The 15,736-nt window shown below is 34.3% G+C and overlaps 2 protein-coding genes across 2 annotated transcripts; both read left to right on the plus strand.

The window, feature by feature from the left end:
* Positions 1-368: 368 nt before the first annotated feature.
* On the plus strand, positions 369-7,455 carry ech1 (enoyl CoA hydratase 1, peroxisomal). Its single transcript, XM_043259636.1, has 10 exons — positions 369-597; positions 1,928-2,096; positions 4,105-4,193; positions 5,320-5,444; positions 5,686-5,734; positions 5,909-5,973; positions 6,139-6,209; positions 6,334-6,405; positions 6,605-6,755; positions 7,025-7,455. Exons 1-10 carry the CDS (start codon positions 567-569, stop codon positions 7,127-7,129), a joined length of 927 nt encoding a protein of 308 aa, XP_043115571.1. The 5' UTR covers positions 369-566; the 3' UTR covers positions 7,130-7,455.
* Positions 7,456-7,745: 290 nt separating this feature from the next.
* LOC122359315 (thymus-specific serine protease) lies at positions 7,746-14,179 on the plus strand. Its single transcript, XM_043259625.1, has 12 exons — positions 7,746-7,803; positions 8,345-8,598; positions 8,700-8,799; positions 9,231-9,360; positions 9,452-9,575; positions 10,190-10,267; positions 10,365-10,412; positions 10,491-10,765; positions 11,996-12,129; positions 12,790-12,969; positions 13,500-13,651; positions 13,761-14,179. Exons 1-12 carry the CDS (start codon positions 7,746-7,748, stop codon positions 13,812-13,814), a joined length of 1,587 nt encoding a protein of 528 aa, XP_043115560.1. The 3' UTR covers positions 13,815-14,179.
* The last annotated feature ends 1,557 nt before the right edge of the window (positions 14,180-15,736 follow it).

The following is a 15,736-nucleotide window of genomic DNA, read 5'->3' on the forward strand; positions in this document are numbered from 1 at the left end:
GGCCAATCACATTGCAGTCTTGATGACGTTGATTTCTGAGTTGTGCGACAGTCAATAGTAGTTTACCGATACCATTTAAAATGAATGAATTCTACCCATCGTAAAATTGACCAAGACTTCTTAAATAAAATACCATTTTTTGTTGATTGTTTTTAATGGCAAACATGTTTAATATTAGCCGCCATGCTGTTGATTCTTGAAATGATAAGCTGTTATCGCAGAAAATGTTACGTCTGAGTAATTATATGTTTAGGAAAAGCGATTGTGATTAGAGTCTGCAGTGCGGATGCAATGTAGCCGTCTTCTCTGTCAATAACGTTATCTCTAGGTTGTCCTTAAAGAGCCACCGTACGTCAGAGGAAAACAGTGACGTCTTAAAAAAATAAAAGCTGCATAATAAAACAACCCTATTTAAAGTAAGAGCCCAGAGTCAGATATTCAAACGTGTTTTCATTTTGTTGTCACGATCACCGTTTAAACATATAAACCATTTTTTTTATTATTATTTTTGTGATCGATAAACTGGTCTCCGTGATTTTGAATATATTGGTCAAAGGGCACCACCAATGGCGTACGTTTCGAGATCTGCGTTTAGAAGTAAGTCACCTAGTTTGATCATCTAACTGCATTTGCTCAAATCAGCTGAGCAATATTCACTGTTTGTATTAATGTTATCGTAATTAAGCAATAAATACTGGATCTACGAATGGAACCAGCAAGCATAACACATAGAAGTTTTGTACGTTTTTTAAAACCATTTTGTTCTAATGAAAGTTTGAGGTTGTAACGTTTTGTGTAAAGGTTAACACACCGTGTTCAGTTAACTGGGTGAAAGGTCACTTACGCACTAATATGTAGTTTCTCTTTTCAAGTGTAGAATTAATTACATTTATTGACCAATTTAATGTATGCAGTCGTAATTACCAATTGGAAACTGTGTATAAATAAAGAATATAATAATGCAATTGTGCAGATATGTCATCATGTTGTTAACGATTAATATTTGGACATAAATCATAGCCTACATTTTTATAATTACATTACATATACTATTTAAGATAACAACCAGTTTTATAAGCTAAACGGTCCATAATATTTATTTGTCATCATTTAAACGTATTTCACAAGGTATTAGACATTCTATTGTTCAATATTAGAATATTCATAATACATTTAAATGTCTTAGGATAGAATATCCAGATTAATAAATGCTGTAAATGTATTGTTTGTTGTTAGTTCATATTAATGAATGTTCTGTGCATTGCTTATTGAAAACCTTATAGCAGTAACGTTTAACCTACAAGGAATAATTAAGTTTTTATGCTTTTAAAATAACATTGTGTGATATATTATTGGCAAATTTATAGTGTATTCATTTGTTTGTTTGTTCGTTTTGTTGTTTACTATATTTTATTCTAAAATGTAATTTATTCCTGTGATGCAAAGCTGATTTTTTTTTTTTTTTTTGCAGCTATTACACCTGTCTTCAATATCACATGATTCTTTAAAACCAACAATGTTGTTCGTTTTTCTTTTTTTCTGTAATGTTTATGGATTCTCTGTTGAATAGAAAGTCATATAAATCTTTTGTAACAACTTTGCTGATGTTATATTCCTCAAACCTTTGATTTCAAAAACTAGTTTCAACATTGATAATAATAAGAATTGTTTTTTGAGAACGAAAAAGCATATTGCAATAATTTTGTATGATCCATCTGAATTAAAAAAAAAAGTATTAATCCAAATTAACGTGTAGTGTTTAATGGGCAAAGACATAACCCTAATTTGCTTAAAATGCCCTAATTTTAATGGCAATTTAAAGTGCTAGAACACAAGTGTGAACTTTTTATAGGAGTCCAGATCCATATGTATAGTAAATTTAGTCAGTGGTAAACTATTACTCACTATTACTGTGTTTTGTGATTAGAACAGGCACTGTTGATACCGTTCATGAATGCTGTTAGAGGAATGTCTTCATCAGGAGGGCCAACACCTCCCTTTACAACCCTGTCCGTCACCCATCCAGCTAAGGCCATCACTCATGTCGAGCTCACCCGCCCAGAGAAACGCAATGCAATGAACAAGGCATTCTGGCTGTAAGACATCCATGTCTAGATCACATGCTATAATTCTTTTATTTTTTTAATTTCCAAATTTAAACATATTACACTATGCACATATACACTATTTATACTGGAAAGAGTGCCAGTTTTATGGCAATTTCTATTTTTACGTCCCTATTTGAATGGTAGTATTAGATTAGATTCAACTTTATTGTCATTACACATGTACAAGTACAGGGTAACGAAATGCAGTTTAGGTCTAACCAGGAGTGCAATAAGCAGCAAGTGCAGGATATAGGTAAAAATATAAATTACAAAGATAAATATGTGATAAATATGTACAAATATGTACAAATTAAATTACAGAGCATTAGAGCATTTACAGTGCATCCATTATTCCAAAATGGATTCAATTCATTTATTTCCTCAAAATTCTACACACAATACCCCATAATGACAATGTGAAAAAAGATTTTTTTCAATTGTTGCAAATTTATTAAAACAAAAAACCTGAAAAATCACATGTACATAAGTATTCACAGTGTTTGCCGTGAAACTCTAACTTGAGCTCAATTACATTCTGTTTCCACTGATCTTTCTTGAGATGTTTCAACAGCTTAATTGGAGTTCACCGATGGTAAATTCAGTTGAGTGGACATGATTTCAAAAGGCATACACCGGTGTATATAAGGTCCCAGTGTTGACAGTGCATGTCAAAGCACAAACCAAGCATGAAGACAAAGGGATTGTCTGTAGACCTCCGAGACAGGATTGTCTCGAGGCACAAGGCTGGGAAAAGGTTGCAGAAAAATTTCTGCTGCTCTGAAAGTTCCAATGAGCACAGTGGCCTCCATCATCTGTAAGTGGAAGATGTTTGGAACCACCAGGACTCTTCCTAGAGCTGGCCGGCCATCTAAGCTGAGTGATCAGGAGAGAAGGGCCTTAGTCAGAGAGGTGATCAATAACCCGTTAGTCACTCTGTCTGAGCTCCAGCTTTCTTCTGTGAACAGAGGAGAACCTTACAGAAGGACAAACATCTGTCAATCCACCAAGCAGGCCTGTATGGTAAAGGGCAGTAAAGGGCACATAGCAGCCTGCCTGGAATTTGCCAAAAGGCATCTGAAGGACTCTCAGGCCATAAGAAACAAAATTTTCTGGTCTGATGAGACTAAAATTTAAATGTTTGGAGTGAATGCCAGATGTTACGTTTGGAGAAAACCAGGCACCGCTCATCACCAGGCTAATACCATCATGCTGTAGGGATGTTTTTCAGTAGCAGGAACTGGAAGACTAGTCAGGATAGAGGGAAAGATGAATGCCGCAATGTACAGGAGACATCCTGAATGAAAACCTGCATCAGAGTGCTCTTGACCTCAGACTGGGGCGACAGTTCATCTTCCAGCAGGACAATGACCCAAAGCACACCGCCAAAATATAAATGGAGTGGCTTCACAACAACTCAGTGAATGTCCTTGAGTGGCCCAGCCAGAGCCCAGACCTAAATCCTATTGAACATCTCTGGAGAGATCAAAAAATGACTGTACACCATTGCTTCCCATCCAACCCGATAGAGCTTGAGAGGTACTGCAAAGAGGAATGGGCAAAAATTCCCAAAGACAGGTGTGCCAAGCTTGTGGCATCATACTCAAAAAAAACTTGAGGCTGTAATTGCTGCCAAAGGTGCATCAACAAAGTATTGAGCAAACGCTGGTAATACTTGTGTACATGTGATTTTTTTTTTTCCAGGTTTTTTATTTTTAATAAATTTGCAACAATTGAAAAAAATATTTTTTCACATTGTCATTATGGGGGTATTGTGTGTAGAATTTTGAAGAAATAAATGAATTTAATCCATTTTGGAATAAGGCTGTAACATAAAAAAATGTGGAAAAAGTGAAGCGTTATGAATACTTTCCGGATGCACTGTAAAGTAGACCATGTCCTCCATTCTCTAAAATAACTGCAATCGTGTCTTAACAGGCTTAGTGATGTATGTGTGCTGAAAAACTGTGTGTCTGTGTTCATTTTTGTTTACATGCAGTGAGATGGTTGACTGCTTCAATCAGATAGCCCAGGACTCAGAATGTCGTGTTGTGGTTTTCTCAGGTGCTGGAAAGCTCTTCACATCAGGTAAAAAGCTATCAGATCTTACCAAATATGACCTAGTCTAGACCTTTTGTTTTATTTCAGTTTTCTATGCAATTTTTGTTTTCTTGTTTGTATCTCATAATATGAAAATATGCATGATATTTCATGACAAAGATGTTTTGACAACTGGCAACTAACAATAGCTTTTTCAACTAAAAATAATTTTTCATTTTCAGAACTTTGCTTGCACATGCAATATTCAATGCCATAGACATGTAGGTGATTCACAAGGTGTTACTGTATGATTGCTAGAATGTCTCTTTAATTGTACTTTAGATTTTTTTTAACACCTAATTTATCCATCAGATGTAAATCTCAATTTAGGTAGGTTAATGTTTAGGGTTTTATTGAAATCATTCAATATGAGCAGTAGTTAATATAGGCGTGTATTAACACACCTCTAATGTATTTACACTGACCCAAAATTATAAACGCAGCACTCTTTACCCCCATTTTTCATGAGCTGAAATCAAAGACTTTTTCTATGTACACAAAAGGCCTGTTTCTCTCATATTGATTACAAATGTTTAAATCCGTGTTAGTGAGCACTTCTCCTTTGCCCAGATAATTCATTCACCTCACAGATGTGGCATATTAAAAAAAATTGCTGCATATTGATAGGAACTGGAACACCCTGTCATATACGGCGATCCAGAGCATCCCAAACATGCTCAGTGAGTATGCTGGCCATGCAAGAACCGGGGTGTTTTCAGCTTCCAGAACTTATGTACAGATCCACACCTGTGTAGTAGTCATGCTGTCTAATCAGCATCTTGATATTCCACACCTGTGAGGCGGATAGATTTTCTCTGCAAAGGAGAAGTGCTCACCAACACAGATTTAGACATTAGTAAAGATACCTAGGTTGCATACCTAAATATTATATGCCATGTATACAGTGGTATGAAAAAATGTTGGCACCCTTCCTAAATTAAATTTGTTTTGCACGTTTGTCACAGTTTAATGTTTCAGATCATCAAACAAATGTAAACATTAGTCAAAGATAACACAAGTAAACACAACACCCAGGAAAGGAGGAACGCTTTTTCACACCACTGTAAATGTAAAGTAATATTCTATGTTTATGTAAAGTAATCATCTGTGTTAGGCATTGATCTCATGAGTATGGCCAGTGATATTCTTCAGCCTGAAGGTGATGACACAGCGAGGATATCATGGAACGTGCGGCACATCATAGCTCAGTACCAAGAGTCCTTCACTGTTATCGAAAAGGTTACTATTTAAAAATATCATTCGGTGAAAGCATATGAATACACAGATCAAATTTTTAATTTAAAAATTATCTATGTAATATGGTAGTATGGTGTTTAGAGAATTGTAGAGGATGTTGGACTTTATTTTTGGCTATAAAAATCTGTCAATTTCAAGATATGGATTTAGAAATCTAAATGGCAAAATGTATCTTAAATGCAGAAATCATGTTTCACAATGTCTCGTGTGCTTCATTGTACAGTGTCCAAAACCCGTGATTGTGGCCATCCATGGAGGGTGTATAGGAGGAGGTTAGTTTTCCTGTGTAATTTCCTGTTAGTGTTCCTGTGTGTTTCCTGTGTTGCCACTTTTTTTATACAATTTTTTAAACCCATTTATATAGTGTTTTTAGTATAGAACTGGTGAACAGAAAGAAATGCTAATATTCAGCTGGATATGTTATCATTCCATTGCGTCTTTTACAGGCGTAGACTTAATCACGGCATGTGATATACGACTGTGTACGCAAGATGCCTGGTTTCAAGTCAAGGTGTGGCCTTTTTTTTGTTTTTTTTTTACTTTTTATTAATCAGTTTTATAAAAGCTCATTGTAGTCCCACCTTGTGGTTTTATTTGTTTAATACCATTTTAAAACAACTTAGACTTGCATTAATTTAACTTTAAACGCCTAAATCGATAACTGTTTCCTGTTCAGGAGGTTGACATTGGTTTGGCAGCTGATGTTGGGACTTTGCAGCGTCTCCCCAGTGTGATTGGAAGTCGAAGGTGCTTGCTTCATCTTAAAGCTTGTTATAGATCCAGTAGCACTGCCCTGTGTTTGTACAATTCATTTTGCATTTACACGATTGTTTATACAATTTAAATAACATTTTCTTCTAATGTCTTTTAGTTTAGTGAATGAGTTGGCATTCACTGCAAGAAAGATGTACGCTGATGAAGCCAAGAGCTGTGGACTGGTCAGGTGGGACATTAAGACGTGTGATGACATGCTATAATTTTATATATATATATATATATATATATATATATATATATATATATATATATATATATATATATATATATATATGACAACTGACAACATAGAACTTCATATTTTATTATAAATTTTAATGTTTGTTAAAAAAATTTGTTTGTTTGTTCCCTTTTGTTGCACACAGTCGTGTTTTCCCAGATAAAGAGACTATGATGGCCGGAGCTCTGGAGATGGCAGGAGATATCGCCACCAAAAGTCCTGTAGCAGTCCAAGGAACTAAAATCAATCTTATTTACTCCAGAGACCACAGTGTTCCAGAAGCCCTGAATTACATAGTAAGATCTGTACTGAGTGTTCAGTAAATTAAAACAATATAAATTGACAAAGTGACATAATAATAGCAATAACTACTATTAATAACTATACAACAATAAATAAATGCACACAGATTCAGTTGGAAATTAAAATTAAAAACAAATGCAATGATTGGTAGGTTGAACGATATTTCATGGCTTGCCAAGACAGTGAAGGTACAGACAGATAGTGAAAAATACAAAAATATATATATATTTTATGTGTTTTCTCTTCCTGCTTGTTTCTCCAGAACACATGGAATATGAGCATGCTTCAAACCCAAGATTTAATGAAGTCAGCTCAGGCAGCGATGGAGAAAAAAAACCTCAAAGAAGTTACTTTCTCAAAGCTCTGAGAGGCTACACACCCTTACTATCAAATAACACCTTCTTTAGTGAATTTGCTAATTTAAACAACATGATTTTTACATCTTAAGTGAAACGTGCTATTGTGTATTTGTTTTGTTTTCGCATTCAGTGCCTTAATGGTGGTTCGTGTCAAATAAATAACCAAAAAATCCTGTTGAACACGTTCAGTGCTGAATATGGTAAAAACAAAAAACCTTAAGATGAAATAGAGGTGAATGGTTGAATGAATTTTTTTGATTCCACAGTGACTTATGTTGTGCATTACATGAAATGTGCAATTTGTATCTCAATAAAACAACTAATGCTAAAATAAGTGTATGGACAGAGGCAGTATGGATGATTTGTGAAGAGAAACTAGTTTAGTCTTGAAATATGAACTTCGTCACAGCTTGGATATTGTATTTTTCTGCGCGTCCAGGTTTCAGGTGCTCATTATACCGTACTTACTGTTAAGTTATTCACATTACTGTGGACATCATATCATATTACTGTCTCCTCAGTTGAGTATAAAGAACTGTTTCGGCCTCGTATAGACATGAAACATCATCCACAACCAAAACGCAGAGTTCTTTTAGGCTGACATCTGTGAGATAATTGGGTAGAATGATGTCTGTGCTGAGTTGGGCTGCAGTGATTCTGCTTATTGACCTGGTTTGCTCCGGTAAGTCTGGTTTTGCATTGCCTTGAATTAGTTTGTATAAAAGCATTAATTTCTTAAAGGTTAATTCTTAACCTTCATTTTAACTTCATTGTAAATAACATGTTAAACAAGCTAAAAAGTATCGATCCAATGCCATGTTACTAGTTTGAGTTATTTAGTGTATATATATATATATATATATATATATATATATATATATATATATATATGAATAATATACTGGAGATCAGCCAATTCCCCATTTGTCATTATTGTAATGGGTCATAGAATAAGATACTCTATTTTGTATATTTGTACCATTTAGATATTACTGTATATGCTTTTAGTTCTAAATGTCTAATTTATGAATGTAAAATTTGTCCTATACTTTCTGACATGTTTAAACAAAACAGGTCCACTTCAGTAGGGTAAGCATTATTTATCTGTTCACAAGTTTAATGCAAAAAAAAATCTATCTGTCTGTGTGTGGTAGAAGTATAAGCACAATACAATAATCTATAAACTAACAAGTGCTGACAAAAAAAAAAGAAGAAACATACCTAAACGCTTCTTCCTGTTTCAACTGAAGCATACTCGCTTCAGATTCATTACCAAACACTCACACACTTTTGTTTTCATGCATATGGTATATTTTTAGGCCAGATTCTGTGGAGGATGAAGGATCATGTGCATAAAATCCAAACGGCCAGAATAAAAGAGCGTTTAACACACACTTCCACTGTCATTCCCAAAAAAGGAACCATTCACCAACCCCTGAACCACTTTGATAGGAAAAATGACAAAACTTTCCCACAGGTACAAACCTTACGACCTTACAAATACACTCTTCTTTAAATGTGATATCGTCAGGACAGCGCAAGAACAGGAAATCATCATGTTATTCATTTGATCTGCAGAAATTCTTTGTGAACGACATTTATTGGCAGCATTCAGATGGACCTGTCTTTCTCTACATAGGAGGGGAGGGCCCACTATCTAAATTCAGTGTATTGTTCGGTTAGTACCAGTTTTCCATGGTTAAAATCATACTATTTCTTTTAACCTGATATGCCAAAAAAACAACAACAACAAAAACTGCCATACCATACTTCCTCTTGTAAGTGACTGCTGTTTCCAGTTGAAATGTCCACTGGGTGGCGCCAAACGCAAGTTTTATTTTTTTCAATTATATGACAGCTTACTCAGCACAGTAAAAGTTCTATAATAACCATCTTTCATTTTTTTTTCTTTTTCACTTTTTTTCTTTTGCCCAGAAAGATATTAGAGAGCTCATAAAGCAAAGATGCTAGCAGGCTGTGTACCTGAATTCCTAATTAAAGATTCTGTCCTGGAATCAGGCTGTAAAACATTTGCATTTTATTTTAAAAATGAATGATACAAAAATGTATATTTAATAAAATAATACTGTATTTTGAAAAAAATGTTAGGCCACCACGTGGACATGGCAGAGAGATATGGAGCACTGCTGGTGGCCCTGGAGCACCGCTTCTATGGGCAGAGCATCAACTCTGATGGTCTAGAGACTGAGAACCTGAGGGATCTGTGCAGCCAGCAAGCGTTAAGTGATGCTGACAGACCATTTCTCAGATCACAATGATGATGACCGTGACATTTATGATACATGTTGTTTCATCTCTTTCCTTCTCAGTTTGGCCGACCTGGCTGCGTTCCATAATTATATAAGCCAGCGTTTCAGTCTCTCCCATAAGAACACATGGATCAGCTTTGGTGGTTCCTATGCTGGAGCTCTCTCAGCTTGGTTAAGAGGAAAGGTTTGTTCCAAACTAATCTTTGTTGTTTAGTTCAAAAATTTACTAAAGCTGTTTAATTGATTTAATCATCAATTCAAATGCATTACACATGTGACCCCCGGACGACAAAACCAGTCATATAGTATTGTATGGGTCAGATATTTTTTTCTCAATATTCTGATTTTGTTGCACACTCGTAAATCTCACTCATAAATGATCCTATCCTATCCTAACAAACCATACATCAACATAAAGCTTTAATATTCCACTTTCAGATGATGTATGAATCTCAATTTTGAAAAGCGACCCTTATGGTTTTATGGTCCAAGGTCACATTTGTTACAGTATTAGTTTATCTTTGTTAGCACTGGTCAATAAACCTATAGGCTACAACTGTTCATCGATAGTTCATGTTAGCTCAGTTCCACTAATGTTAAAAGATACAGCTTTTGATTTTAAAAATATAATCGAAACATATTTAGATTAACATGAATTCATGATAATATTAACAAAAGGAAACTTTTTGTAAAGTGTTACCAAATTCTGCCATTGAATCTTTCCTGTATCACCAAAGACATTCCAAGCTGCTTCAGTTAACCTATAAATATCAAATGTTTTTCAAACTTTTTTTCTAGTTTCCTCATCTTATCTATGGAGCAGTGGCATCCTCTGCCCCTGTTCAAGCTCAATTGGATTTTAGCTCTTATAATAGGGTATGGTTTTGTAAAACAAATGCGGGAGATATTTTATCAGTTAGAACACATTATTATTGCATTATATGATTTTCTCTTTACTTATTAATTTCTGCAGGTGGTTGGATATAGTCTTATGAATGAGGCAGTGGGCGGCTCTAAAAAGGTAAGGTGACACATAGGGTCGCTATGAATTTCTCTTGTGTGTTTGAGTATCTTTCTGTGTGTGTGTGTGTGTCCACAGTGTGTAGCAGAAGTGAAAGGGGTGTTTGAAGCAGTAGAGGCAGCTCTGCTAACGGGGAACGAGGTAGAGGTGGGAAAGGACTTTGGCTGTTGTGAGACTCCTTTCAAACCAGAGGACAAGACTGAACTGTTGCAGAGTTTGGCTGACATCTTCATGGGAACCGTGCAATACAATGAGGAGGGGGTGGCATTTAGCATCAGAGAACTTTGTGACATCATGACCAATAAAAGTGAACAGAAGGAGGAGGCCTACGACCGTCTGGTCAAACTAACGGTCAAACTAACTCATAAAAGTGGTAAAATTGAAACTGAAACTGAAATTAATATATTGTATATATATCAACCTGTATATAATATTTGTATATATATATATATATATATATATATATATATATATATATATATATATATATATATATATATATATATATATATATATATATATATATATAAACTACATTTCCTTTTTCCTAAATATATTTTATTGAGATTTTATGTTTGTAACTTATATTTAGCATATATTGTCATGTAATTATTCATGCACAGTATGCTAAATTAAAATGAGGTCATATGGCAATTATCATACTAGTGTTTGAAAAGTTCTTTCTATTTTTACATATTTACACATTTTTTAAAAATAGTAGACAGCATACGTGCATACACTAGTACAGGTGCTGGTCATATAATTAGAATATGGCTAAAAAGTTTATTTCACTAATTCCATTCAAAAATTGAAACTTGTATATTATATTCATTAACTAGACCCAGACTGATATATTTTAAATGTTAATTTCTTTTAATTTTGATGATTATAACTGACATCTAATGAAAACTCCTAATTCAGTATCTCAGAAAATCTGAATATTGTGAAAAGGTTCAGTATTGAAGACAACTGGTACCACACTTAATCAGCTATCTCAAAACACCTGCAAAGGTCTATCAGTCTAGTTCTGAAGGTTAGACAATCATGGGGAAGACTGCTGACTTGACTGTTGTCCAAAAGACGACCATAGACGAGAAGGAGGAAGACACAAAAGGTCATTGCAAAAGATGATGGCTGTTTACAGAGCTGTGTGTCCAAGCACATTAATAGAGAGCTGAGATTTTCTGAGATACTGAATTTGGGGTTTTCATTAGCTGGCAGTTATAATCATCAAAATGAAAAGAAATAAACATTTGAAATATATCAGTCTTTGTGTAATTAGTGAATATAATATACACGTTTCACTATTTGAATGGAATTAGTGAAATAAATCTTTTTCTAATTATACAACCAGCACCTGTATATTATTAATGTTAATTAATTTTGCACATTACCAGAACTGTGCAGCTAAAATGAAAAGCACAATATTATATCTAACCAGCAGAGGGCATCACTCACTGTGGCAAAAAAAAAAAAAAAAAAAGTTGCCTGATTTACCGTTGAAATCTTTGTACATTGTTTTCTCTTTGCTATATTTTGCTAAATTGAAAATTTAAGTCACAAACATTTTTGCCATGTTTCCAGATGTACCGTGCCAGAGAGAAGGTCTCGTGTCTGGATGTTTCTCATGAAAAGCTGGTGCTTGAACTCAGAAACACTACAGCTACATCCAGCTACAGACAGTGGCTCTACCAGACCTGCACTGAGTTTGGCTTCTGTGTGTATTAGATCTAGCCTACAGTGCTCTTTTTGATCATTTTCTAATTTCTGGGTTTCAATCAAATTCCCTGTACAAATATTCACACACAGACACCTACACAGTAGCCCCAGGAGTATCTTCACACTTCTTGTGTGAAAGTCATTACGTTAGAAAACAAAAACAACAACAACAACAACAAATCAAACCAAACCAAGCATTTCTCAAAACTAACATCGTCTTCTTTCCATTTTGCATTGATTCTGCATGGCGTAGAGGCAAAATTTTATATAGCCTTACCTACATCTATGTTTTTTTTGTGATTTAAGTCTGTTTCCTCAAGTTTACAGGTTAAAAAAACTGCCATAGTTTATGTGTGTGGACATGTTTGTATCACACTACTTTTTTGTCTTTATCGTGATCTTTTGTTACATAAATTAACCGCTAACAAACATTTTTGCGACACGATTTTGTTGAAAATCGTGCTGATGCTATCTTTAAATGCCATTTGCTTATAATAATGCGTAAAGTAATGCTAAGACATTCATGAAATTGTTGAGTGCAGCTAGTGATGTCTGTGTATTGAATAGTCTTTTAAAAGTGTTTTCCAAATTTAATGTCTGTAGTTTTGAGTTACTTTATAATCCAAGTTTGTACCTTTTGTGTTGGTGAACGGAGCAGACCAGACATGTGAGGACACTAGTTGCCCCTTCTCACGTATGTCATCCATCCAGTCTCAGACTGAGCTCTGCTCTCAAATCTTTGACATCCCTCAGGACCGTCTGCCTCTCCATATTGACTTTACTAACCAGTACTATGGAGGGAAACGGCCCCAAACGCAAAGAGTGCTCTATATCAATGGTAAGCATGTAGCTGGAGTTTGGCTTTCATGTGGGATTTTACAATTATCAGCTGTTAATGTTTATTAAAAATAGGACAATGGGTTAAAAAAGAAGTAAAAATAAAATCTGTTTTGAAAAATTTCAATGAAAAAAGAAAAAACATGAAAATTATTATAAAAAAGTAATAAAAAAATTATATAAAGATTATTATTATCAGTGTGTAAACAGCTTTATGCTAAGATTTATGCTTAAATATTTAAAAATAAAAGTAAAATTTTTGTTCTTTCAAATTAATGTTCAGATTACAGTGACTAAACATTCCCATTTTTATTGCCATTTTTGAAAAGAAAAAATGTGTATATATATATATATATATATATATATATATATATATATATATATATATATATATAAACACACACACACACGTTATATATAATATTCATTGAGCTTCACTGTTTGCAACATATATTTAGCTTATTTCATATATATTTTATGTTTGCTATATGGATTATGTGATTCATTACAACATGTTTTTTTCTGACCAAGGAAACATTGACCCATGGACTGAGCTAAGCGTGGTCTGGAATGACACTATGGTGGACAATGACAGAGTCATTCTTATTGATGGCACCGCCCACTGTATGGACATGAACTCAGATAAATCAATGGATAAACCTGCATTGCACCATGCCAGGAAGGTAAAAATCTAAATGTGTTAAAATTAAAAAAAAGATTATATAGAATAACTAATCATTTCTGTTTAATTTTACTTTCACTAATGATTTTCATATTCACACCCCCATATAGGAGATTGGAAGACGTGTGGCCACGTGGCTCAAAATTGCAGCATTGGCACCATAAGATTTGATCAGCATGATTTTTGCTGAAGCCAGCTGAGTTTCATTTTATCCCTAATTTGCAAAAACAGATATTTGAGTGCATAAATATCTTAATCTCTTCTACATTAGATTTATGAACCTTCTTTAGTCGAGAGACTAACCGGATTCACGTTGGCTTGGGTCAGAGGCACATTTTGTCTTGAGATTTGGTCAACAGTGCGGTTTTGCAAGTACTTTAAAATCGTATTTTACTCCACACAAAATAAAATATATGTGTAAGCAGCCTACATAATAGTTCAAGACACCTACAGTCTCGTTAAATCAGCAATCGGTATTTGGCATTTTCTGCAAAATAAGTTTTATCCTAACCAAAGACCTTTAAAAATAAAAGGTATGCAATGAATAATTTGTGTTTTTGTGCTCTTTGTGCCATTTTTGCTCAAATTTGAACTTCTGAAATGTAACTTCACAACAAAAAAAAAGTATAATAGACAATTTACATAAATGATTATATCTATGAAAAGCCACCAGCTTGTTTTATACAACAGGAGGCGCTATTGGTATAATGTATACCCCTCCTATTAACAATCTCTTCCAGCAAGAAGAATGTGATGAGGGCTGATATGTAAGTACCTTTCGGAATGAAAAAAAAAAAAATAATTGTGCAGTTGCTTCAATTGCAGATCCAATTTATATAATAGATGAATCTTGCAAAACTTTCTGTACTGTACAATTTACTAATTTAATGATGCAATTCCAAGACCAGGAGTTTGAGATGCATGATATTAAGAACCAGAAGATTATCCTGGTATTGTAATATATTCCTATTGCATGATCTGTGCATTACAGAAGCAATCAATTGTTTCTATGCAAATGATTTACAAATAGAGGCATGTGAAGTGCTGTCTGAACAACAGCAGAAACAGAAAATCAATCATACTCAGCCTGTGAATGTATGAGTGTGTGTAAGGTGAGCAAGAGCCAGTTGTTACAGGGCCATCTGCTTGGCGGCAGTGTGTGTGTGTGTGTGTGTGAGGGGGTGGTTCAGGGGACAGGGGGTGTGTTCAGCTCCTGCTGTTTGGTCCTGCCTCTCGCTGATTGATGATCTCCACTCCCCCAGGGTCGACCAGGTCACGACCTCCCACTACTGACCCCCCCTCCGAGAGAGCTCATTCAGCACCCTGCCTTCACACACACACACACACACTCTTCACTCCATTTGGCTGTCTTTCCCCCCTTTTGCTTTCAGCAGACATATGAATACATATACACTTGCCAACATACTGTCCACAGTCATTTATCCTGTCTTAAATATGACACGCGAACAGCGGGGTCTTGATGCTGTGATCTAAAACTTTTTAAACCAATTTTCGCTATTTTAGAGTAAAAAGACTATTTTTGAATTATTATCAATGATATGGATATGTAATCTAAAAAGGACACTGCTATTAAATCTTTTCACTGACATTTAAGCATTGCTTTCCAATACTTCTAGTTCTACAGACATTTTGTTTTCGAATTTCTTGTATAATTCCATCAATGCTTCCATCAAGACATAATAAATAATAAAATGTAATACATTTTTTATATTACAAAAGCAATATAAAAATATATACTTTTATTATATTTTAATTATTATAATTATATACCATAAATGCATTGTCAAGACATAATAATTAATAAATATATGTTGCTCAGAGACACTATTTTGTCTCTTACTTATGCCATTAAAACCAATAATAACAATGGATATAACAATTATAATAATAAAGAACTAAAATTGTTTATGTATTTTAATTTCTAATTTTAATTAATTTTATTTAGCTTGTTTTACAAGCATTTAAACAATATTTTTATACGGACATTGTTTTGTTCGTATAGTACACAGCATTATGTTTCCAATAAAAATATCATCACACGTCACGCACTTTATATTTAACTGGT

Source organism: Puntigrus tetrazona, chromosome 15 (assembly GCF_018831695.1).
Source record: "Puntigrus tetrazona isolate hp1 chromosome 15, ASM1883169v1, whole genome shotgun sequence".
Taxonomy (NCBI): Eukaryota; Metazoa; Chordata; class Actinopteri; order Cypriniformes; family Cyprinidae; genus Puntigrus; species Puntigrus tetrazona.

Coding starts and splice junctions, on each gene's coding strand:
- ech1 (XM_043259636.1), top strand. CDS start 567: ATGGCGTACGTTTCGAGATCTGCGTTTAGAA. Junction 598..1,927: donor TTCGAGATCTGCGTTTAGAA/GTAAGTCACCTA, acceptor TTTTGTGATTAG/AACAGGCACTGTTGATACCG. Junction 5,974..6,138: donor ATGCCTGGTTTCAAGTCAAG/GTGTGGCCTTTT, acceptor TTTCCTGTTCAG/GAGGTTGACATTGGTTTGGC.
- LOC122359315 (XM_043259625.1), top strand. CDS start 7,746: ATGATGTCTGTGCTGAGTTGGGCTGCAGTGATTCTGCTTATTGACCTG. Junction 7,804..8,344: donor TATTGACCTGGTTTGCTCCG/GTAAGTCTGGTT, acceptor AGAAACATACCT/AAACGCTTCTTCCTGTTTCA. Junction 8,599..8,699: donor ATGACAAAACTTTCCCACAG/GTACAAACCTTA, acceptor TTTGATCTGCAG/AAATTCTTTGTGAACGACAT.